General features: G+C 32.6%; 2 protein-coding genes across 2 annotated transcripts in view; one reads left to right on the top strand and one right to left on the bottom strand.

The window, feature by feature from the left end:
- The window catches only part of LOC127719591 (ATR-interacting protein-like), a 34,226-nt gene extending 12,764 nt beyond the window's left edge, over nucleotides 1-21,462 (bottom strand). The window contains exons 1-6 of the mRNA XM_052226179.1: nucleotides 21,414-21,462; nucleotides 15,467-16,006; nucleotides 11,078-11,241; nucleotides 3,544-3,997; nucleotides 1,886-1,972; nucleotides 66-246 (exon numbers count right to left, since the gene is read on the bottom strand). Coding sequence (XP_052082139.1) covers nucleotides 66-246; nucleotides 1,886-1,972; nucleotides 3,544-3,997; nucleotides 11,078-11,241; nucleotides 15,467-15,932 — 1,352 coding nt within the window. The 5' untranslated portion in view covers nucleotides 15,933-16,006; nucleotides 21,414-21,462. The remainder of the gene's footprint in view (nucleotides 1-65; nucleotides 247-1,885; nucleotides 1,973-3,543; nucleotides 3,998-11,077; nucleotides 11,242-15,466; nucleotides 16,007-21,413) is intronic.
- A 191-nt stretch (nucleotides 21,463-21,653) lies between these two features.
- Nucleotides 21,654-25,795, top strand: LOC127734047 (NADH dehydrogenase [ubiquinone] 1 beta subcomplex subunit 11, mitochondrial-like). The gene is made up of 3 exons (XM_052243644.1): nucleotides 21,654-21,912; nucleotides 23,968-24,101; nucleotides 25,599-25,795. The coding sequence occupies exons 1-3, from the start codon at nucleotides 21,688-21,690 to the stop codon at nucleotides 25,747-25,749; spliced, it is 510 nt and encodes a 169-aa protein (XP_052099604.1). The 5' UTR covers nucleotides 21,654-21,687; the 3' UTR covers nucleotides 25,750-25,795.
- Nucleotides 25,796-26,938: the final 1,143 nt, after the last annotated feature.

The raw sequence follows: 26,938 nt of genomic DNA, 5'->3' as shown, positions 1-26,938 counted from the left end.
GACAATACAAATTCTAACATGTACTGTTAGCCGATTTTATTTAGAATTCTTTAAGTTATAGTGACCTTTTATTATTTACTGGTGATAATAAGTTACTGCTGTCTCTATCAAACTGTAAAGATTGTAAATCTACTACTGAAGTCCTTTTCTGTAAAAGTCCCACAATTCCTTTCTCTTCTCCAGACTTTTCTGTACCTAGATCAGAATCTAACAAATCTGCCAGCAGTTCTACACCCGGAACATCACCTGTTCACAGAAAGGAATATTTCTTAACCTGTGAATTTATATATATTATTGCGAACCCAATGAAAGTTTTCCACAGTGCCATCTCTATCTTGACCAGGTATTTAAACTTTTGCAAGTTCACCTGTCCTATTGAATAGATACAATAGCTATTGTTCTCTGTGTAGTTTATTCTCTGGGACCTTTAAATTTCTTCTAAGAGAAATCTATCATTCATTGATTAAATTACCTGAGTAAAAAAAATTTCTTACATATAGACAAAAATACTGTTTTTATACTCATTAACTGCGTGTGATGATGTAGTTATTCAATATTAATAATATATTTTCATTCAGTTTAATATAAACATTGATTCAATCATAAAAATTTGATTTCTGACAAAACTTTCAACATTGTTCCTTTTAAAAAAAAATTTGTTTGACATGAATAAGAACTTGAAAATAATGATGTTTCAAATTAAGATCTTCTTAAATGTATTCTATAACTAAACAAAAAAAAATAAAATTTCAATAGGAACATTGATAAAACTTTTGTTAGAAATCAACTTTTTATGATTGAATCAATGTTTATATTAAACTGAATGAAAATATATTATTAATATTGAATAAATACATCAGCACACGCAATTAATGAGTATAAAAAAAGTATTTTTGTCTATATATAAGAATTTTTTTTTACACAGGTAATTTAATCAATGAATGATAGATTTCTCTTAGAAGAAATTTAAAGGTCCCAGAGAATAAACTACACAGAGAACAATAGCTATTGTATCTATTCAATAGGACAGGTGAACTTGCAAAAGTTTAAATACCTGGTCAAGATAGAGATGGCACTGTGGAAAACTTTCATTGGGTTCGCAATAATATTGAATAGAAACATCATCACACCCAATTAATGTGTATAAAAGAAGTATTTTTGTCTATATGTAAGAATTTTTTTTTACTCAGGTAATTTAATCAATGAATGATAGATTTCTCTTAGAAGAAATTTAAAGGTCCCAGAGAATAAACTACACAGAGAACAATAGCTATTGTATTTATTCAATAGGACAGGTGAACTTGCAAAAGTTTAAATACCTGGTCAAGATAGAGATGGCACTGTGGAAAACTTTCATTGGGTTCGCAATAATCATTCTTCAATATAACAACTACATTTCTTAAATAAGAACTTTTAGGTTGCAACTGCAAGCATACATTAAGAATTACAAATATAAATTACGGCTGTTAGAAACTAAATATTGGTTATGGCTTTAGAACTATTCCAAAGTACGAAGGTAGCTAAAAAATCATTATTTTTAACATGTTTTGAATTCTTACTTGTCTCATTGGCAATCATACCAAATTTCTGTATTTTTATACTGGTTGTCATGAAGTCAGAATGTCTCCAGTTGAGTAATATGTCTCCCTAAGGGCTGCTATCTTGTGAGCTAGCACATACAAATATCTGTATAGTTCAGTGTGGGGTTAATATTTATACCACATTAACATGCTCTTGTCCTGTGTATGGTTGAAGATTACCATCCATCTGTTTATTTGCAGAAAAGATCTCATCTTAATTTATTTAAACTTTATATTTAAGATATCATTTCTTCTGAGTTTTTTTTTTTTTTCATCAAAGTGTATAATTTATTATTTATGTGTACCTCTTGGGCATCTTAATTTTAGCCTAAAATGTCTAGGATTTGAAGATTCTGCATTAATTGGCTGCTCTGTTGCCATGGCCATGGTACCTACAAAATATTTCAAGATTGATATAAAAATTGGATCAAAGCCTACATACAAGGGTTTATTCACCACATTGCTGAACAGTTGTGGTCTAAAGGCACTCAGTTGAGACTGTTTACACAGAGATATGTTATGCTTGTTTGTAATTTAGAGTGTATAATGCAAATGTTGAAATTTAAATGGCAGCTATGGAAAACTTTCAAAGTCAATCATCTGAGGAGGCAGGGCCAAATAATCTCCATGGAAATGAGATATGCAGATATTAATACAACTGCATACAAAATAAAAATTGATTTGCCAGTTCTGGTTCCTTTGAAACTGACCTAATCATAACACTTTAGCAATTATTGCCATCGCCAATGACTGAAACAGCATTGAATGCTAAATGTATATGGTTATCATGGTCTTGTCATATCATTTTGGTTACTTGCTGTCAAACCTACACCAAAGTTTCTGTATTTCTACATGATGCTGACCAAGGATCCGGATATTTTTTCAAACTGTCGAAATTATTCACACTAGATTCATAACATCCAAGAACGTGTGTTGACTGTTTCATCACATTTACTTCATGAATTTTCTTACCATCAGTTAATGGAATGCAACAGTTTAAAATTGAAATGATTTTATGACTCAAAATGGTAAATTTTCTCAGACATCGCTGACATTTCTTTCTTTCTTTTTGAAGACGAAAATTAAAACTGGAAGTGCACGATCAATACTAAAATAGGAGTAAGTCTGGATTCATTTCAGGGATTCGTTCTGTTTATCATATTGACAGGAAATCAAGGGATTTTTAATTTTATTACCTTTAAATGTGTTTGAACATAACAGATAATAGTTGCATTCATTTAATTTAGCATGAAATTATGCATATTACAATTAAGTGGGTAATCTGGTGAAGACAATTTCACACATGCTTATTACATAGTAAATAAAGCACACGTTTGACTCAAAAAATTACTTCTTTAACATAAATTAAATCAAATTTTAATTTTAACTCAGAATTGTCGATTTTTCTTTGCTGAAAAGTAATTGAATAATGAAGACAGTTGTCATGGAATTTTAATTTCTTTATAACATTAGTTCTGAGCTTGTGATCACTGTCAGGTGTGAATTAAAAACACAGGTAAAAAGTGATTAGCGATCATTAGCCAATATTTCCCAGAGGCATTAATATGATTATTAGGAGGGCCTTCAGGACTCATCATACTGTACTGGAGTGGCAGTTTTATTACAGGAAAGGGATTACAAAACAAAAACAAGTGCAAAATGGCAATAAAGAAATTAAAACCGATCTCATTGAAATGACCGAAATTATTTCTGTAAGAAAAAAATATTTTGTCCTAAATCCCAATCTGCCGTTTAGGACAAATAGCTTTCAGTTTAGGACATGACTGGCAAATATGACCGTTTCCGGACCCTTGATGCTGACAAATAATTCAGTTTGTCCTGTAAGTCCATTCATTTATTAACATAATGTCAACAAAATGCACAAACCTGCTGGACGTTCAAGATTACAAGACTTTTTTTTTAATAATGTATCTATAGCTATCTATTACACTACCAGAACTACCTTCATCTCTTGTTTCTACCAGTTTGTAACCAGCTCGACTTGTTGATGGTTGTGTCATAAAATTTTCAGCCATAAAACTTTGTGACGTAGGAAATGATGACCGTCCCTTGGGTGATTTTTCTTCTGTTTTCTGCTTCTTAACAACAGGACTTGATACACGAGGACTACGAACAGGACTGACACTGGGCCCTGCAGCAGAAGCTGATTCTAATGTTCTACATCTGTCCCTGAAATTATCCAGTTCCTTGTCTTTGAATTGTAACTGTGTAGTCAGCTTGTCAACTTCAGTCTGTAAGTTTTTTTCTTTCTCTGTTTGTTCCCTTTTCTGTTGTTCTATATATTTAGCTCTTTCTTGTCTTATGTCTCCCAACTCTGCATCTTTCCTTGAAAGGTTATCTTGTAAAATCTTTAGTCTTCCTTCATTGGAATATCTGTCATCTTTAGCACTTTCAAGCTAAAAATATTAGACAAATAGTGTTGTTAAATTATTGAGAAATAGACCAGTTTCACATAAGCGACTTATCAACGCTGATCTCGAAATCTTATGCGCGTTTGAGTTTAAATCCCGCGATAATTAACGATATCATACGTGACAGGGGGCTACATCAAATTGACTCTGATATTTAGCAACACAATAATAAATCAACCGATAATACACATCTCTCTCTCGTGGTGTATGCTGGAGATTATTCAATTTTACGATTTATTAATAAATATTCAGAATAAATAGTTTGACCGTTTATACAGAGAATAACATAAATTTAAAATCAAAAAATATCCACCAGAGCCAAATGACAGACGAAAGCAACCATATGTCACCATACAGCCCTCAACAATGAGAAACTCTATACCGAATAGTAAGCTCTAAAAGGTCACGACATAAAACAATTCAAACGAGAAAATAAGTCATCTTGTTGCTGTAAAGAGTTTCTAACAGCTGTGTTTATGGGTTTAAAAAGTATTAATCTTGTAATTGCTTTCTTTTGCTTACTGCGCTATGTACATTGCTGTATGTCTGTTTGATTTTTCGAGAAAGAGAAAAATATTTTGATAAAAAGAAAACAACCTAAACATCAGAAATACATTTAATTTCAGTTCTGTTCCAGTATCAATTCCCAGTTTTTCTTAAATATTTTTTTACATCTTCTTGCGACATGCATGTAAAGGGTTGCGGCCTACATATAGGTTTAGTATCATAGACTCGAACTTTTAATTTTCTTTTCGACAAAAACAAGTTACTGTTATGGTGACTTTTGTGTGAATTTTTATGGGTACAAGGACATTGTCAAGTTACAAGCACTACTAAATAATCGAAATTTCCACTAATGGTAGTATGGAAGTATAAACGAAAATTGATAGAATTTTTCCTTATATCCTTTGTTGAAGATGTAGTATATATTGTGATATGTTAAAAATATGAAAAACCCAATGATAGGTCACCAATTTGTTTTCAAGCTACATGCTGTGAAAAAAAATGAAACATTTTGTATAGATTATACAGAGAAATTTTTAAGGTATCATTATATGAATATTTGAAGGTAAAATGAATGATAGAATTTCAAAATAAAATGTGAGAAGATAGCTCTTATTAAATGCTTTCAGAATACAAACAGAAAAAATTGAGTCACCATGCGTTTTATCCTGTTTGGCATACATGGCATATAACATAAAATAGAAAACTTGTCAGTTAATTGTAATAGACATATAGAAGACAGGGCCCTGGCTCCGTGTTGAAGACCGTACTTTGACCTATAATTGTTAACTTTTTATACATTGTGACTTGGATTGAGAGTTGTCTCATTGTCACTCATACCACATCTTCTTATTTGTATGTACATTTGTTTCAAATATTTCTGCGTCAGTGATGTTTAAGACGGTCATGATAATAAAGTGAGATATAAGGCAGTTTTAATTAAGGGCATACGATACAGTAGAGATCCCTCATTGATTTTTTCTTGAAATTTTGGTAGAAGGTCAATTTCGATGTGTACTTTTGAAATATGCAAAGAAAAATATACCTTCATGACTTACTTTTTGAGATATAATTCAACCGGGTTTTTTTGTAAAATGTTCCCTTGATCCATGGCATCAGCATGCTGTAACAAGTTAACGGTTGAAATAAATAATTATATCCTAAATTCGTTTAATACAAGTGAAATAAAGAAGATGAAAATATTTTTGCGTCTACACAGAAGTGCAGAAAAAATTCTATCGTTGATTTTTTCTTAAAATTTTGGCGGAGTGTTCTTGAAACAGAACTTGATTGATTGCAAAAGAAAAAACTGGGGGTCCATGTGCTTGTTTTTTCAATAAAAGCAATAAACCTTAATTTTTATTGGCAAACGGGACAATAAGGCGCCAAACTACGTTGGAATAAGTTTTATTCGCAACAACGTCGTGAAATCTTTCCCGCCGTTCACTACTACGTTGTCAATTTCAGTGGTAGAGCCAAGGTGTTTTTTTTTAAACCAATGATATTACTCATGAAAATTAATAAAGCTGGCTCCTCGTAAATAGCATCATATTTGCCAAACCTTTATGAATTGTTACGAAACTTGGATAGAAAAAGTATTCTAGTAAATTACTTTTAGAAAAGACATGTTCGGAAACAAAACAGATATATATAATAAAAAAATTAATTTGCATCTCTGCATGTCCGACATTAGTCATACAATTCATGTAGACAACACAGCTTGAACATAGTTTTAATTGTTCAAAAGGCCCCGACATGACAAAATGTGCAACAATTATAAAGTAAGGGGGATGATATAAAAATAAGGACATTTGGTATGATTGCAAAAGAGACAACTATCAACCATAGTTCAAATGACGAAGATAAACGCTTAAAGGTAACCCTACGGCCTTCAACACAAAAAAAAAAGAAAAAAAAAAGCCACACCGTATAGTCAGCTTTAAAAAGCCCCGACATGAAAATGTGAAACGACCTACTCTATAGGCATTACATGAACACAAAATCATACCCACATTAAATCGGGTCAGCTTAGTCCATTACAGTGTAGTACTAGTATAACATTTCATACAGCAGTCGATATAAAAGCATGAAATTTAATGATTCTGTATCAATAGATAAGTTACCAAAGCTTGTCTTCAGGGTATTTTTTTTATTACGGTACATATAATCATTCAATTACTTGTCTGTATTATACCTTCAATCTAGGAGTGAGTGCAACCACATTGTTTGTCCGGTCCAACAAATATTTTGTTTCTTATCTGAGAAACTTCTTTACAAAAAGACTTCGTATTGTTCAGTAACTTAACATCAATGAGTTGCAACTCTGGTCTGTCAAATACCTAATTCCTGTGTGCCGATTTTTCTCTCTCAATATGTACATAGAGGATATGCTTAGAACATCAACGGGTGCGTTTTTGTTTTTGGGCTATAATACGGGGCTTATAACTGTGTCATTTTAACTGACAGTTCTTCTTCATACACATATATATTCCACGGGTTAAATTCTAAAAATGTCATTAAACTCTTTATTGTACCTTTTCAAAGTCAGGAACAGTAAGATGCGTTGTCATTATTTATTACGTTTTTTTGTGATCCAAATGGTGAAGATACTATATAAATTACTTATTGTTTTGGTTTTTTTTTTGTGTAGTTGGGTTTCTCTCTCATCGACGTCTTATGTTTTTCATATCTCTTATTCATTTCCTATATGAAATAACAGACATACAAAGTTAAGAATGTGGATTTGATTTTTTTCCAATTCGAAGTTAATATTGTTGACTTCCTTATTAATGAATAAATATAACAATTCTCGTGATTTGGCCGATTTTCATTGCAGGTACTTTTTTCAATTTCGTGCAATCGGAATTATGACGTCAGTGGATTTTTCGCAAATGTGACTACATCTAAAGCGATGTCGCGAAATGTAATCGTTCTTATTAGAAACATCGCGAAATTACAACGTTCTGATTAACAACGTCGCGAAAACAACACGAACAGTTTTGAAAACGTTATTATCTGCCCCTGCTACTGTATCGTATGCCCTTAAAATACGTATCAGAAATACAGGTTTATCTTCAATTTTCAAACATCACACTATAATACAATGCATTCAATACCATTTTAATTTCTAAGCTATATTCATGATCGACCTAGTCTAAGCAGAGGTTCAGTGCCAGTGGCCAGAGTAATGTTCTACATATTTTCAACTTTATCAGTTTTCATGCCATTAAAAGTAATTGAATATCCTGTATTTACCACGCTTTACCATAAAATAATATCAAACTGCTTAATGACCCTCCTCCTAAATTATTAAAATATTCCCAGTGGCATTAACCGTACTGGCCATGATATCTCAGTGTAAATTAGGTACCAGGGTTAACATTTTAAACATCTGTATTAGGGGATGACCATTTGATTTTCAGGGGGGGGGGGGGGGGGGGGGGGGGGGTAGAAAATTAATATTCTAGTAGGAGTTAAAAATAAATAATTATGACCAGAAGGCAGGATGGAAAAGAATAATCTGCAACACAAAATGCAGGAAATATTTGTGTACAAAAGTTGAATAAACTAATCAAATGGTCGCCCTTTTTCAGTAACTGTATGTATAGAAAAGGATATGTTTTTATCAATTGTCACCTGGTGAGATTGTACAAGGTAAAACGATGATTCCACATGGCTAAGGTCTTAATTGACTTCTTAATTTATGACCTAATACTATGTATATGAAGTGAGCCCCGCTTATTTATCTAATTTATTCTTCCCGTTAAGTGAACGACCTCAGCATGAATTCGTGACAATTAAAGGTACAATTAAACCAGGCGGTATATCAGATTGTATATTACTGCAACCAACAACACAGCAGTAGTCCGTTTTAAAATCTTTTAATGTGTCATTGTTAATAAAGTTGTCTCGTCAATATATTTTTATTATATTTTGATTCAAATGATGCTCATGGACATGTAAACGCAAACACTTAATCAGATGATTGTTTTTTCCAAATCTGCATGGTAACTGCTTACCAATCGTTAGCCCCCAGTTGATGAACTCTCGGTAATTATCGCGTGATTTCATAGTTTGGCTAATTAGATTAGACATGCGCAGTTTAATGTGAAACTGGTGTATTGCAACTTATGATCATTCATAATTAATTAAGCCAAACCAACGGATTATTGATTATGTTATCTGTTGTCTCCAACAGGGACATGAACCAAATATTCATTATGCTAAAACATTACCAATATAAAAAGTTAGGCCATAAAGTTCATGGACTATGCAACAAAATATCTTACTTTACAGTTTAGAGCATATCTGAAGAATTTCAACATATACTGCAACCATTTAAAGTTGGCTCCAAGCCTTTCTCATTGCAATTCAAAATTTAGAATCAACTGTCTAGTTGGATTGGGTGAACTGACAGATTTTCAATAAGTCTACAGAACATCATTACAGACAAACATCTTTTAAGGATACTCCCTGGTTAAATTCATGAATGATTGATTGATTATTGCTTGCTCATCATTCATAAATGAAGTCTTTTCAATTGATGTTGTAAAATACATATTTTTTTTAAATGAAGACATGGGTAGTGTTCTTTAGATACAACAATTTCGAAAAATGACACGTTACAATTCGGGCCAAACTGTCCCTAAAATAAAAGGGGATAAGTAAAGCAAGAAATGGGGGGCAATATGAGATGTTCTCCTACAATTATACTATATATAAAATAAAGTTTATTTAATATTAACTTATAAGTGCTTAAAAAGTATTTGAGAAACTTAAAATATTGGTAACAGAACTATGAAAAAGAGATCAGATGAACCATCTATATACCATATATAATTGACCTATCATCACCATCATCATGTCAAGTCAGATGAGCCCTGTCAGACAAACATGTCACCTAACAATCATTCCTTACACCCAATTTATTTGAATTGCTTATATATATATGTAGTATCTGAAAAAGGGACCTATATGTAAGAGCAATAACATAACATTGACCTTTATGTAACAGCAATAACATAACATTGACCTATATGTAAGAGTAATAACATAACATTGACCTATATGTAACAGCAATAACATAACATTGACCTATATGTAAGAGTAATAACATAACATTGACCTTTATGTAACAGCAATAACATAACATTGACAGGCCTCTACAATAACTTTTTTTTCAACTTGTCCAGTAGGACAAGTACATACCAAAACTTACTTGTCCGAATGAAATTGTAACTTGTCCAAAAAAATCTTAATAATAACCTTTTTTGCATTTTAAGTTGATTCAAGGAACAAAATGAATTAAAACAATAGAACAGAATTTGATTTATATCTTTTGAAATACTATTCAAAAATATGAGTCGAATACAACTGAATCTAGTCATGTCACAGAACTTAGGTTCTACATGTAGTTCATCAATGCCAAAGTCTCATCAGATTCTGCACATGAGGCACCGTCTGATAGGGCTGTCAATGTACACTCATTGGATTTGTATCCTGGTTTTTTACAGTTGAAAAAAGTTTATTCAAATCAATAAAAAAAAGATGAGGTATGATTGCCAATGAGACAACTCTCTGCAAGAGACCAAATGACACAGAAATTAACAACTATAGGTCACCATATTGCAAGTATTGTTTTTTTTTTCTACATATGATCAAATATGATTTTGTGAATTTAATGGTAAATAATTTTTCATTTTTATCTAAAAAATATTTTTGTTAAAAAAATTACCGGTATGTTATTTATTATAAAGCAACAGAATAAGGTAGGAAACCGAGATACTGATTTGTCTTGGTCCCGAAATGTCTCCTGCGTTGCCAAACTGTCTATTAATCATGTCTATTAAATATGTCTCCTATGGTGCCAAACTGTCTATTAAACATGTTAAAATTGGAGCCGAATCGTTTCTGAGCTTGTGACCAACTGTCTTGTAAAGTTACCTTATCTACAAAGCGCATCGCTGATTCGGATCAGTAAGACTGGTTTCCTAGAATAGTATGCATTTTACCTGTTAAAAAGTACCTGACAAAGAACCAGTTTTAAATTATCGATTGCAAGTAAACATGTCTTGTTTTCATCATCTTTTCTTGTTTTTTGTTTATAATTACTTTGTTCATCAAAGTTGGATTAAATTTATTTTCTGCAGAATAATTTTACTTGTCCCGTCGGACAAGCTTGATATAGTTTTTACTTGTCCGACCCTTTTTCCCTCTGGTACCGGACAATCGGACAAGCGTTATTGTCGAGCCCTGATTGACCTATATGTAAGAGTAATAACATAACATTGACCTATATGTAAGAGTAATAACATAACATTGACCTATATGTAAGAGTAATAAAATAACATTGACCTATTTACAACAAAATGTATGAATCAGGAAAATAAGGTCAAAATAGATAAACCCTTTTCCATGGAAATATATTTAACGTTTTACGGAAAATATGTCACAAAATGCCATTTGTTGTGAAAAAGGTGAGTTTTCTACTCCTGTTTGAGAATGGAAAATGTAGAAGGGTAGAAAGACAGAGTTATAGAAAAGAAAAGAATTTTACAATACCTCTTTTTGAAGACGCTGACATTCTTGTTTCAGTTTGTCAATTTCAGCTTCAATAATAGGATTCTTCAGATACATGGAAGTGAGGGACTGATCATTGGCATCGAGGGAATGCGATGAAGAAGTACGCCTACTCTGCGGTGCAAATGGTATCTCCTCTGAACTACCTTATCAAAAGATAATGTCAATTAATATCATATTTTATAATAAAAATCCATATTTTTTCAAAAATATCAAATAAAGATTAATGATAAACAAACAAAGTTTTGCCATGTAGTTTCTGAGAAGAGCTTTGAAAACAAGTAAAGCTCACTGATGATACCCCCGCCGTAATATTTCGGTAAACAGGAAGTTGTTGAGTGATGAATCAGAAAACGCATCACACATAAAGTTGACTTATATAAACCCTGAAACCAAATTTCAGAAATCCTTGTAAAGTATTTCCTGAGAAAAATGCGACGAAAACTTTCAACTTGGCTATCATGTGTGAAATAATACAAGTGTTCTGTAAACATGAAGTTGTTGAGTGATGAATCTGAAAACGCATCACACCGTTTAACTTACTTATATAAACCCTGAAACCAAATTTCAGAAATCCTTGTCAAGTAGTTCCTGAGAAAAATGCGATCAAAATATTCATGGGACGGACTGATGGACTGACGGAAGGACAGACAGAGGTAAAACAGTATACCCCCCCTTTTTTAAAGCGGGGGTATAATAAAACAGTATACCCCCCTTTTTTAAAGCAGGGGTATAATTAGCTAATCGATATTAGAGATGCCCATATTTTCATCAAAGTGAAATCAGAGAAGTTGGAAATAGGAAGAGTTTACATATAGAAAACAAATCATTTTTTTCTACATGTACACTACAATCTACTTTGACTTGGTTTTTGTTTACGGCTATTTCAGAAAAAAATATATAGGGGGATGGGGAGGGGTGTGTGGTTGGAAGGCAGTTTAATCATTTTTGTTTGAGTGGGGGTAGGTCACGAAGTTCATATTGTTTGGTTATGTATATGCCGAGTAAAATGCAATTGTATGGGTAATGGCCATAAAAAAAAAAAATGATTAGTGCCTTCCAATATTGTTTTTTCTGGAATATCAGTTACCATGCTTACTTGGTATCTATTTTTACAAAAATAAATAATGTAGTTTATTGTTTTCAATCAAACAAATGCCAATATATCAAATAAAAATAGCATGAAACAAGTGCAGCCTAGTGATCTTTTTGAATGTAACAAACAATTTTTTAAATTTTTTTTATACACTAATTAAGAAAGGTATAAATTTCATCAAATTTACTTTCCAAGGAAATTGAGACACTAGCAACAAAATATTTTCAAGAAGTTAATTTAAAATTCAGTTTGGATCTATCTACAGCTACATGTAAGTGATGTCTGTCCATAACATATATACATGTAATCATTAAAATTATGCAGTGATCTGGAAGGATTTTTTCTCTATGGGCCCAGGGCCCCCCAAAAATAAATTCAATGAGCCATTTTTAGAATTAATGGGCCATGTTGTCAAATGAGTGGGCCATTCGTTTACAATAAAAAAAATCAATAAAAAAAGTGTATATTTCACTGTAGTTGTCAACGTATATTTGTTCCGCCTAACAGAAGTTCCACTGGAAACTTTGTTATAAACAATGTCATAATATCTATTCCTGTTGGAACAAATATTCTATACCATTTATTCTGTTAGGAACATATACTGTAATATTTATTCCTGTGGAAATAGTATTCCAGAATATTTTTTCTTTTTGGAACTTATATTATGAAGGAACTTCTATTCCGTGACATACTTACAAGTATGATTCTAATTAATATCATGGGTATTGTTCCTGTGATTTTTTTAATTTCAATTTCAATGAATATACAATAACTTCTTCCAAACCGGGCAATATTTACGATAACCTTTATTTACAATGTTAAAACTTGTACTGCTCCCTTGTTCATGTTCATGTTTTTTTTCATTAAATTTGGGTCTTCGTCGATACCATACTTATTCCAGACGTTCCGTATTAGAGGACGTTTCTGGCATTTCCTCTGCACTTGTATTATTATTACTTCATCACGATGACAAGAATAACAATAGAGAGCAACGTTAATTGATAAGAAACAACAACAATTCGCTGAAGGCATGTTTACAAAATGTCAAAACGAGCCAATGACCAAAAAAATTGACAAGGACAGTTAAGCCCCTTTTATGGAGACAAATACTATGCTATTCATAAAAAGGCTTTTGGATTTTTCAATCGAAATAATAGCAAGCTTACTTAAAAGATTATAATTAGAGAAGAATTATCGCCTGTACTAGCCAATTTTCACAAATTTAAAGTTGTTTATAAAAAATTATATCATGAATGATGGTTAATTACGTTTTTTGGGTAATCAGTCATACCGCATGTTGCTATTATTACCATAGGAAAACACCCGAGACGTCCCAAATATATATGCTCCTATCATTGGAGTAAACACTACACAGTTGTGTACTCACACATGGCGGCACGTAATACGATCGGAAATCCATTTGACGATATCTCAACGTTTCAAAACGAAGTGAAAAATATCATGCGCCATGCGGGCGCTTACATTTGTCACTCTATGCGCCATTTCTGGTCGATAAGCGCAATTGGCGCAAGGCGCACGTCCTTCCCGATCACTGAAATTATGTACAATGTAGTTAAACCAAGGTACATGTTTCGCTTACCTTTAATTGAAAAGGCAATAATAATGAAAATGCACAACAGGATTTTTTACTTACACATGTATAAACAGTGCTCCAGCTAGAAATCAAAAGGGGCAGGGTGCCAGTGGAGGGCAGGGCACTTTTTTATGAAAGGAAAAGGCACTGTTCATTTTTTTTGTCTACGTTTCTGTGTGTATCACGAGTTCACATTCTTTTTTTTTACTGTATATGTTGTTAATAAAGATGCATAAGTTGTTGTTTTGATTATTTATTCTATAAAATTTGCATTAGAAAATGTAATTCATACGACATGTTCATAAAACATGTCAATACACATTCATACATCACATCACTATAAACCAATAGAGGCAAATTAACTTACTATTCTCCCCCCCCACTTTTCCAAAAAAAAAAACAACATAAACTAAACATCTCATAGTTTAGAATACATGTGACACAGTTGTCATATTTCAAGATTTTCAGCTAGTGTTTGGCCCTCAAAACTTTTTTTCATTGTTTGTGTTCAGGAATCATTTAATAAAGCTTCATCAAGTTGATGTCATGATAGTTTAACTTCTCACTACCCATTTTTGTAGGATTGCAGCTTAACATCAACATAGCAATTTAACTTACAAATTTCTTAGTTGACAATGTATACAACATGAATTGCTAAAAGTATGATTATCAAAAATAAATTGCAATATATTTTTTTTGGTATGTTCAAAGACAGTTATATCCTTAAGGTAACATTCTTATATAATTTTGTATTCAATTGGTTATTTATTCCTATTTTTAGTACTAGATAATATTTTAGGGACACAAATTTGTAATAAGCTAAAACAGGGGAAGTAACTCCAAAATTAATTTCTAACACGTTTACTGTTTGCTTGTCGCTCACAAGTTGAGATGGACGGTGTTTCTGTAACGGCATAGTTGTATTTTGATGACTTAAACTGTCTTAAATTCTATTCTAAAGTCATGGAAGTCTTCATTTATACACTCTTCTTGGAGATCGAAAATGCCGACCCAAGCTAAAAACACTCACTGACACATTCATCAAATTTATGACAAAAAGGTACATTTGTCTTAATTAAATTACCTAGTTATTAACACCTTTGAAGTCTTATCCACTGTAATTGATTGTAATGACATGATTAACCTGGGGGCAATCACCTAGTGTCATATATGTAATTTAACTTTGTGATAAGAAATCGATGAAACAAAAGGCAATTTTACCAAAACGGCACAAGGGCTTTTGGGAAAAAGGCGTCCGGGCAGAAGGGCACGGATGAAGGCACATAGGGCGCGGCTGAGGGCACCCAGGGCTGGCGCCCTTCTATTTTGGGCTAACGAGACCACTGATAAATAATTGTGCATTTGTGTTTTTTCATATATAAACAGTTTGCACACAGCTACAAATAAATGAGTGAGATTGACCTATCTTTATAACTCTTTGCTAGCTGGTACAGACAACCAACCATCATAACTAGAACCCAACACTTTTGTTTACAAGCAATGAGTAATAAACAGAAAATAAAGTAAGGGATTAAATTTAAATATTATAGTAGACTGTTTCTGTAAAAGACAGGTTCTTTAAAAGAAGCAAAAAAAAACCATTTATTTAATAAAGTCAAAAAGTCTAATATTACAAAGGATACAATAATGCTACATGCAAGTTATAACAAGATTGACTTACATGAACTGGTATTTCTACTAGTAGATGTTGATGCTGGGTTCAGAGATTCTGAAGATGAAGAGCTGTTGACAGGATGAGGCTTTATAAATGAATGCTGATAGTGTCCAGAGGACATGGAGGACCTGTCTGATCCAGATTTTGATAGTGATAATTTAGGTCTTGCTGCCCCAGATGGTCCTGGATCAGCTGAGTTGTTTCTAGATGTGCTCCCATTTGTTACTGACTGAGAGGCAATTACTTCAGTGTCGAGGTTTTCAAAGTCTTTCTGAGTCAGTTCAAAGTCATCATCATCATCACCCCATAATTCATCTTCATCTTCAACCTTTCTTTTCTTTGGTGCTGGAGGTTTGTCCATACTGTTAACTCTTAGCAAGTTAACAGGGTTTCTTGGTAGGTTCTTAACTTGAGGTGTGTATGAAAATTTTTTTCCTCTAAAGCAGGAAAACAAAGAGTTAGCTGCCATCATATGGAGTTACATTTTCATTTCATATTTTCAAACTCTGCTCCTCCTATTTCCATTTTTATTATGTAACTTTTTATCTGTAAAAATAATGACAGACATTAAGAAAGCAAACCGGATAGCTACACCATAATAAAATATATCCCCTGTCACTATGTAAATACTTGTATGTACATGTACGGTATAGAATTGTAAAAGAGGAATAAATTCATTAGAAATGTGTATTTTGTGCTTTTTGTATTTGTTCTTGTTGTTCAATAGGCAGATCATGGTGTTAATGTGTAATCATAATGACGGTACAATATGGTCAATTACACATGAAAATCCTACCAAGGTCTCAGAGGAGTTGCGTTCACAAGGTGTCGTTGTGATAAGGCAGTAAATGTTCCGATAAAAATAGTAAAATCAAAATAAAGTATATATGTTTTTACATACAATGTAAATGTATGATGGCAAACAATTCTAGCAAGATCAACTCAGTGTCAGTGTGGTATAAAAAAAAAGTCCAAAAATGATCAAAGACCCACAACTCCAGTAAAATGGTCAAATAAAATTGACAGTAAATTATGGTCAACTACACAAAATGGAAAACACTCCAACCAAGTATGAAAGCTTTCTATCAATTGATCTTAGAGGAATTCCATTTAAATGGTCGGAAGCAGGACAAATCGCCCCACTGGCAAATCGCCCCACACCTAATCGCCCCACTTTTTCACCAACTCGCCCCAACTGGTTTACCAACTTGCCCCACTTTTTAAAAAATCGCCCCACTTTTGAAAAGGGTTAAATCCCGTTAATATTACTCCTGCCAACTCGCCCCACTTAATGAAAAACGGTAATATCTAGATGAATATATAATTTTCATGTCTGCCAACTCGCCCCACTTAAATGAAAACTAATCTACACAGAATACAAAAAAACGAAAATTTATTTAATTATTATTATTGAAATTAAATGATGTTTCACTTTCTGAAATTATAATTCTAAATATAATTTTCATATTATTGCAGAATAACTTTATTCTTGTAAGCTTATAGTTATTTGCATAACAATTGAAAAGAAACCTCTTAATTGTATCATAATGCGATATATCATAACAATTGAAGGATTTCAATTAACAGCAATTTGTTATCATAGCACTTACCGGATTGGTTACTTTTGTCTTTGAATTAAGAATAATTAAACACTAACGAGCAATCAGTGAAAGGCAAATGTAACTTTCAAGTAAATATCAAAGAGAATGCCCATTCTTTCATTTACAATAAGCGTGTGTCGTGTTTTTGTTAGTAAAAGTAGTCAAATAAAATTGAGAATGGAAATGGGGAATGTGTCAAAGAGACAACGACCCGACAACAGCCGAAGGCCACCAATGGGTCTTCAATGCAGCGAGAAACTCCCGCACCCGGAGGCGTCCTTCAGCTGGCCCCTAAACAAATATGTATACTAGTTCAGTGATAATGGACGTCATACTAAACTCCAAATTATACACAGGAAACTAAAATTAAAAATGATACAAGACTAACAATGGCCAGAGGCTCCTGACTTGGGACAGGCGCAAAAATGCGGCTGGGTTAAACATGTTTTTTGAGATCTCAACCCTCCCCCTATAAGCAGGTTTTGTTGTTGTTGAAAAATTGATTGGTAAGTTTTGTTTATGCTTTGAAAACAAACAAAAATGAGAAATTTATGTCTATAAGCTGGCGATGTACGCCTTGTAAAGCACCCAACCCAGATGATCAGTCTTTACTGCAGACAGACCTTGCAGACCAGTCCGTTCATCAAGACCAAACAGATTCAGACCAACAGCCAGATGACCCAGAGGTGTTTCAAGAGGCCAAGGTAATCATGATGTACATATTACCAGCAGTGGCAGACAAATTGGGATTAGGTGTATATGTCAGCTTGACATCCTTGGTGGTGTTGGATATTACATGTAAGTAAACGTTCTTTTTGAAATGCAAGTACATGTAGACAACAGGCCATTATTTTTCTCGATGCAGGACGTGACGGCCATACTGCCATGACGTCCATAGGATGAAACGGCCATACCCCAAAAAGATGAAACGGCCATATGACAAAAACGGCCATACTTTGTGAAGACGTATCGTCCATGGTTTTTTTTTTTTATATAGATGTTATATATATGTATGAATTATTTTGATACTTAAAGATGGTTATTATAACTTTTAAATAAACTTTACTGTTTTTATATTATTTATCATGTTTAATTTTGTTATATCATTTGTTTACTCATTATATATATATCATAAATGAATGTGTTTAATCTAATAAAATATTAAAATATCATATTGTTTTCTAAATGATTTTTTGATATCTTGCGTATAACAAACAGAACAAAATGAACAAATATGAATGACTATATCCGAATGGGAGACTAATTTCTGTCAAAATTAAAACAATAAGTTCAGTTTTGAAATATAAAACAAGGTAATCAAGTAATGATTAAGTTTGAAATTTAAGAAGATTGTTGATTGCTTATTATTACTTCTTTGATGAACACAAGTATTAATTATGCTTTTGTCAAGAAATTGTAATGGAAATACAATTCAAGATCACTATAAAAACACAACACCCAAGCTGAGTTCAAGCGGAGTGCAAACATACATTTGGTTGTGAAATTCTTGTAAAAATACAAGCTGTTTGAGCAGTCTTTTTGATGTACCGACCTTGCTTTATAAAAGTAACCAGAAATGTCGGTGGCACTCATTTGGAAAATTGCTGTTCATCATGTCGTACCCTTGTGTGCTATGTGACCAGCAAGTCCGACCAAGACAACATGCTCTCCAATGTGAGGATTGTGATAAATGGCAACACAGGCTTTGCAATACAGGTATTTACAAATTTATTATTAATTTAGTTTTTCCTTTGAATCATATTTCGTACTTTCGGTCATATTTTAGATACATTTTTTTTTTACTTTAATTTTGGTTAAGACGCTTTCCTGATAAGAATTAAATCTATATTTAAGTGTTATTTGCATTACACATTTGTCCAATAAATGGACCATAGGTATCAATTAATAGATATAAAAAGAAGATGTGGTATGATTGGGGTATGATTCCCAATGAGACAACTCTCCATCAGAGACCAAATGATATAGAAATTAACAACTATAGGTCACCTTACTACGGCCTTTAACATTATTATCAGTGTATTAATATTACTTGACTGTAAAGAAATATATGTCATATTTTAATTTCTTGTTATTTCAGGTATATCAATTACTGATTACTGCCTGATGGTAAATGAAGAAGTCGACATTATTTTCCACTGATCCGAATGTGTCCGCATACCACAAGATATGGAGGTTGAGGTACACATACGGTCTTGTATTATTTCTTTAAATGTTGTGTGTTCGACAGAATTGTTTTAATTTCTTATCGTTTCTTTATTATTTTGAGAAGAAAAATTGTATTCAACCTAAAGTTTTTTGTGGTTGACTATTATTCCAAATAAGTCCTGTTATGCAAAAGGTCTCAAACCGTTATTTATGATTATGTATGATTACCTATAAAAAAAAGACCCATCATAAATCATATTAATCCAATCATTGGGCGCGTGTCTCTGTTAAATACAAAGTATACACATTTCGGAGGTGTTAATCCTTTAATTAGTTTACGTGATTGCCAATTATCAAACAATGTTACAAATATTAATGTGAATTTATATATTTTGAATTATATTTTGACATATAATATTATATTATATTTGACGTTTTTTTTTATACCTTTTTTGTGCAAAAATACACAATTATATTTTGTTTCACGACTTTTATACATATGTTTTTCGTTTAGGCTCCAGCAGTATTAGAAGCACCAGCATCACCCCCACCAGCACCAGCTTCTCCCCCACCAGCACCAGCATCACCCCCACCAGCACCAGCTTCTATATAAATGTTTGAATATTGGGTGAAATGTGTATGCAGTGGAATAAATGAATGAGTGACATGAGCATATGAGAGAGAAAAAGTGTGAGATTGTTAATTTAAAAAATGTATACAAGATGAATGTTCAATGGCATATGTATATATGTATGTTCTTACATTTCGATGTGTTTGATTTTCTACATGCCTGAACGAAAAGAATAATAAATATGAGTGTTTTGTGTATGTATGATGTATGATTTATATGTTTGTTGTATATTTGTTTATCTGTATGACTGAATGAATGAATAAAATATATTAAACAAAAATATTATCTTTTTGTTTCTTATACTAGAGTATATTGGTATGATTGTCCATAATATAATTCTCCATCAACAAATGCACCAAAATGGGAACATTTAAATTGTCAACAAATAGTATTCAACACAATGAACAAACTTAAGCAAAAAGAACATTCAGTATGATAAAAATGAAACTGGCCATCTTTTATCAAATTCTACAGTAGTCTCGGTCTTGGAAAGATGTTCAGGAAATGGAATGACTCTAAACTATAAGAAAGAAAAAAAATAAAGAATTATTAAACTATGTACTGTCTGATGATCATAACAAATATAACTCGAACTTGATGAACTGCCTTCCTTAGAGTTAACCTTAACACTGAGTCCTGTTTTAAATTTCACCAAGACTGAGATTGAGAAGATTTTTATTGTTTAGAATAATATATTTTTTACAGATATAATAAAAAGATCTGAGACATGTGCTTGTATTTATATATCGTCATCGACAGCGACAGTCAACATTCCTAAAGTTTAAACTTCATATAAAATAAGATGCCTTTATATCACATTACAATAAAAATGATTCTTCAGAAATTGTTTATAACTGATAATGAAGAAATAATCAATATACTTACATAATATGGCCCCAACAAGTTGTAAACACGAGTGATGATGATCAAGCAAAGATAACTCTTACAAGAATAAATAAGATCTCTTGTACAGAAAAAAATACTACAAAATCATATTAATGTTATTATTATGAATAAATACTTATTTTATTATTATATTTTATGTTATAACCTCAATAAAAAAAATTTTTTAAAGTGTGGACGATACGTCTCACAATGTGTGGCCGATATGTCCCATGGACGATGTGACGGTATGGCCGACACATCCCATGGCCGTCATGGAAGTATGGCCGTTGCGTCTCGAAAGCATTTTTCTCGTTTGAAATGTTTGGATACATTTGTCATTTCGGTGTCTATTTTAGCTATGTGGTATGGATTTTTTTTCATTGTTCTAGGCCGTACGGTGACCTATAGTTGTCATTTGGGCTCTGGTGGAGAGTTGTTTCATTGGCAATCATACAACATCTTCTTATTTTAATATATCTGACATGAACTGGTTGCACAGTTGTTTGTCTCAAGGAAATATTAAGGTGCAAATTAAACACATCATTTTGTTATCGAATAGCTTTGATTAAACTAAAAATGTACATGGCTGATGTCAATAGTTTTCTACTTTTGTCAGCTGATGATTTTTTTGCAGGGACACAGTGTTTTTGACGAAACGTTTAATATTTACCGCCGCAGAATTTTGCTGGATTTTTTCGATTGACGGGAACCAGTCTTTGCTGAAAACTAAATGCAGGAACACTTTGGATAAGTCTGGAATATCCGTGACAGTTATCTGACGGTTATTTTTATTTGTTTCTATTTTCTATGAATTTGTTTCCCTCAAAATGAAAAGGTTTATTCAAAATATTATGTCGAGTTATCATACTGAATAAACAAAAACAAAAATAGCAAACACGGAATTAGTTCATACCTTTCCGACTTTCGATGCAAATTTAGTGAAAATGGCGACCTTGCTGAGGTTGGTAGCAAGGAAAACAACAAAAACTTATGCCAATAGACTCTTTAATCATACTAAATTTGGTCAGCCATGCTGTTTCATTTCTACTTCAAAGAAGAATAAAGAGAGCTTAACTGTTAGACCTGATTCGACAACCCCACTTGAAGAAACAGAAGAATTCAAAAGATTGAAGGAACATTTTGCAGATTGGGACCCAGAGAAATCAAAGGTTCACATTTAAAGATTAAATTATTTCAAGAATGAAACATTAATTCTAACAAGAAGAATAAATTATTCAATAAAATATTGTACCCGATAAAGAATAGGTTTTAGTAGAGCACGATTGTTGCCTCAAAATTACAAATGTACCATTTGTTCTACCACAGAAGTTTGAAATCCTAGCAATTTTTTAAATTCTGTAATTTGCTGATAAATGGACTCACTTTTTAGGTCAACATTACTCTTAAAGTCTTTACACCGACAACAGCAATCAGGGGCGTAGCTACCTTCTTAATGAAGTGGATCACAAACTATAGGGCGAGGGGTCTGGGGGTCGCCTTGCCCTGGTATAGGGGCCAGGGGGGCGAAGCCCCCCGGAAGCTCCGCATATATAGCGTTTCAAAACAATCACAACCGAAATAAAACTTGGACATTTTTGCTGTGGTTTTTTGGTCAACTATTTGTTTAACTTCAAGTTGAATGAAGACTTAACATTGTCGCTTGCGTTTTTTGTACGTAAAAGCTTTTAAAATCACAGAGGTTTGTTCCATATGCTAGTATTTGTATTGAGCAAAGTAGATTTAAAAAAACAAACAATAAACATAAACACAATACTATATGTGGAGTTTCTGTTAGCATAAACATCATGGATACCAAATACTTGGTGGACACATTCTCATATATTTTGCTTAACATATGTTTTTAGATGTTTAAAAATTTTGTGGGTAAACTCTTCAAGAGAGAGATGGGAATTTCGAATTTTACGTAGTAAGGAATATTCGAAGTTTAAATTAATGAACTTTTTCAGAGTAAATGGTACTTTGATCACGATCTTTTTCATGATCTGCTTTTTAATTAGCCAGCTAAATAACAAATGCATATGCATTCGACCAGTTGTATGGCAATATCTAGATGATAACAGTGAAGATACGTGTAATAAAAGTTTGGTGTATCTTTCGAACAAGAATCAGCAGTTTAGTGTCCTACTCGGACAGACAGTTCTTTTTAAAACCGAATGACCTAAAAGTCCAGTAAAACGAGTTAGAATTAACAATTTATTTAAATGGTTTTACAATCAACCATTCGTATAGCCGGCCCATATAGAAACGACTTCGAATTATCGAATCTATTTAAAAGATTTTTTTTGTAAAATAAATAAAAACATAAAACATGTACTGGAAAATGTGTACTTTTTTTATAATAACAGCAGTTCCAACTTCTCATCTACTAGTATACAGAAACTATTGATTGATTGAATGGTTATAAATGTCCGGTAGCAAATATTACATGCACACAGGACGAGATACGTTGACATGATGTGAAAATGAACTATTCGTGTTGTCAAGACCTACATACTTAGTCAATATTGAACCAGTTCACAAGGTAACAGTCATATAATATTATTCCCGGATCAACGAGTTGAAGAGTCTTCATTCTAGTAAGATGTGTGCTTTAGGGCGAAGCGGAAAATAGTAATTTTCAAGTTTTTTTGTTAACAATAAAGGGATTATGTTTTTTTTTTTGCACTCAAAGCGAGTATACGGTATGGTTGTGGTACCAACAACTATGTAGCTGGTATTTTCTAAACAATGCCCGTAATATAAAAAGTTCCTCTAAGTTTACACCAGTTGTATGTATTTATGGTACACATACATGTCTTACAGGATTAAAAAATCTGCTGCATGTGTATTCCTCTTGCTTTTATTCTTTGTGTAGTTTTTAAAATGCATACATAGAAAGACCAATTCCTATATGTTAACTTTGTCCCTCTCTCTCTCTCTCTCTCTCTCTTTTGTGAAAACGACGTGGATGCACGTGATGCTGTGCCTCCGGGTAGCTACGCCCCTGGCAATCGCAGGCGAGACACAGGGTTCCACTGAACCCCTTACTAAGTTTTAATGGCTTTTAATGAATTTTTGGCTCATTTTGGATACAACTAGTATTATTATGATTATCAAATTGAGATCTAAAAACCATTTATTTTGTGTGGTTTCAATATTAATAACATTTGCCAATAAAATTGTAAAAGTATGCTAATGTGTACATGCATCTTTTTCAATTTCAGAATTGGGTATCTTATGGATTTGATTTCACAGACAGAGACATGGACACATTCATGAAAAATATGGTTATGTTTCTTATAGTCAGTTGTACTTTTGTTGCAGCTATGACATTTGTAATGTACAGCCCTGATGTAAGGTTAGTAGGTTTGTTGCAAGATTAACATTTGTAATGTACAGACATCCCTGATGTAAGGTTAGTAGGTTTGTTGCAAGATTAACATTTGTAATGTACAGACATCCCTGATGTAAGGTTAGTAGGTTTGTTGCAAGTTTAACATTTGTAATGTACAGCCATGAAGTAAGGTTAGTAGGTTTGTTGCAAGTTTAACATTTGTAATGTACAGCCATGAAGTAAGGTTAGTAGGTTTGTTGCAAGTTTAACATTTGTAATGTACAGCAATCCCTGATGTAAGGTTAGTTGGTTTGTTGTAACTTAAATTAAAAATGTTTGAGTTACAAAAAACCTTCTAACCTTTCATCAGGAATGGCTGTACATTACAGATTTGTAAGGTACAGCCATCTGTGATGTAAGGTTAGTAAGTTTGTTGTAACTTAAAACATTTGTAATGTTTCAGCCGGCCATGATGTTAGGTCAGTACATTCGTTGTAAGTTAAACATTTGTACTGTTCAGCCGGCCCTGATGTCCTAAACTTTGTTGGAAGTGTAAAATCTTGTAATATAGTCTGGTAGGTTAGCAGGTTTTCTGATGCATAAAGTTTGTATTATACAGTTGGTAGATTTTTTGAAAGTTCAAGATAAAAATTCATGTAGGTACTGAAATATATATGTGATAGATTTATTTTTTTAATTCAAAGGTAAAAGAAAAATATGTAGGTCATTGTATTTAGCTTGTTAACAAGAACTACTGTATTCTTAATCAAATTATTTACATAGGTCTATTAATCATGATTATTAAATTCATTCTTGCTGATGCTGTGAATAAAAAGAAAAAAATATCAATTGAAATTTTAATTTTAAAAAGAAATGTTTAAATTACAGGTAATCACTCTTTAGAAATAAGAAAAAATAATGGAAGATTCATATTTTGTTTTCTTGATATTTAAAAAACTAAACAAAAAAGTGGTTGAATCAATAAAATGATCTCCCCTAAATCCAGTCACTTGATTTTGCGATTATGGTTGAGTAACTTATATTAAGGTAATTGAATAAGGTTAGGTTTCAAATTACTGATCATATACTAGTTATATCACAATTCTGCATTATATTATGATTTGAATATTTGTTTTTTGACTTTAACTAGAGTCTAGAAAAGAGGGAACAAATCTAATAACAGAGACCATGATAGCTCTTCTATCAACACCAAACTCAAACAACAGAATACACACTAAGATGACAAAAGCAACAATCAACGAGACCTCCTTACATTTACATTAACATGACAAACCAACCCTCTGAGATCTCAACCCTCCCCCAGTTACAACCACTTGGCATGCATTGTAGTCCTAAACTAACATTAGGTGAAATTTTGAATGAATTACCGGGTATGTAACATGTTTATACTGATTCCTGTGATATTCAGTCATTTGAGTACCGCTCCTACTCGCTTATTAGTCGGAAAATTGGGAGTAAAATTCATAACCCAGAGAAACTGTATAATATTCTATGTTTCAGACTGAAAAATTGGGCTTGGAGAGAAGCTTTCTTAGAATTAGAACGAAGAGAAAGAGAGGGTTTACCTTTAGTTGATCCAAATTTAGTGAACCCTGAGACTGTAGAATTACCTTCAGAGGAAGAGATTGGAGATCAAGACATAATTATATGAATACTTTGTACAGTGAATTTATATTTAATGAATGATAGAATTTATAGTCTTCCCTTCTTGCCTTCATGATCTGTATTTTTATGCCCCCCCTGTAGCGGTGTGGGCATTAAGTTTTACCCTTGTCCGTCTGTACGTATGTCCCAAAATTGGTTTCCGTTCTCTAACTTGAGTTTGTCTCAACCAAATGTTATGAAACTTATACACAATGCTTATTATCACAAAACACAGATCAAGTTTGAATTTTGGTAGTGTCACTTTAACCGTTCTAGAGTTATGCCCCTTTATAAATGGAAATATTGCAAAACTTTTAGTTTCCGTTCTCTAACTTAAGTTTGCCTCAACCAAATGTTATGAAACTTATACACAATGCTAATTACCACAAAACACAGATCAAGTTTGAATTTTGGTAGTGTCACTTTAACCGTTATTGAGTTATGCCCTTTATAAATGGAAAAATTGCAAAATTTTTAGTTTCCGTTCTCTAACTTAAGTTTGCCTCAACCAAATGTTATGAAACTTATACACAACGCTTATTACCACAAAACACAGATCAAATTTGAATTATGGTGGCATCACTTTAACCGTTCTTGAGTTATGCCCCTTAATAAATGGAAAAATTGGTCGTATATTGGTATGACGTCGTCGTCGTCGTCGTCCACCAAAGACACATTGGTTTTCGTACTCTAACATTAGTTTAAGTGAATGGATCTCTCTGACATTGTACCACAAGGTTCAATATCACAAAGGGAATGCTGGGATTGATTTTGGGGGTAATTGCCTCCAAATTTTAGGAATTAGGGGGGAAAAAACAAGCATTTTTCTAGTTTCATGACAATAACTTGTGTGTAAGTCTATGAATCTCTCTGACATTGTATCACAAGGTTCCATATCACAAAGGGAATGCTGGGATTGATTTTGGGGGTAATTGACTCCAAATTTTAGGAATTAGGGGCCAAAAAGGGGCAAAAAACAAGCATTTTTCTAGTTTCATGACAATAACTTGTGTGTAAGTGTATGGATCTTTATGAAATTGTACTACAAGATTCCATATCACAAAGGGAAAGCTGGAAATGAGTTTGGGGGTAATTGCCCAAAAAGTTAAGGAATAAGGGGCCAAAAATAAGCATTTTACTAGTTTCCAGACAATAACTTGTGTTCAAGTGTATGGATCTCTCTGAAATTGTACTGC

Source organism: Mytilus californianus, unplaced genomic scaffold, assembly GCF_021869535.1.
Source record: "Mytilus californianus isolate M0D057914Y unplaced genomic scaffold, xbMytCali1.0.p SCAF_1, whole genome shotgun sequence".
Taxonomy (NCBI): domain Eukaryota; kingdom Metazoa; phylum Mollusca; class Bivalvia; order Mytilida; family Mytilidae; genus Mytilus; species Mytilus californianus.
This window is presented reverse-complemented; position numbering and strand designations above follow the sequence as displayed.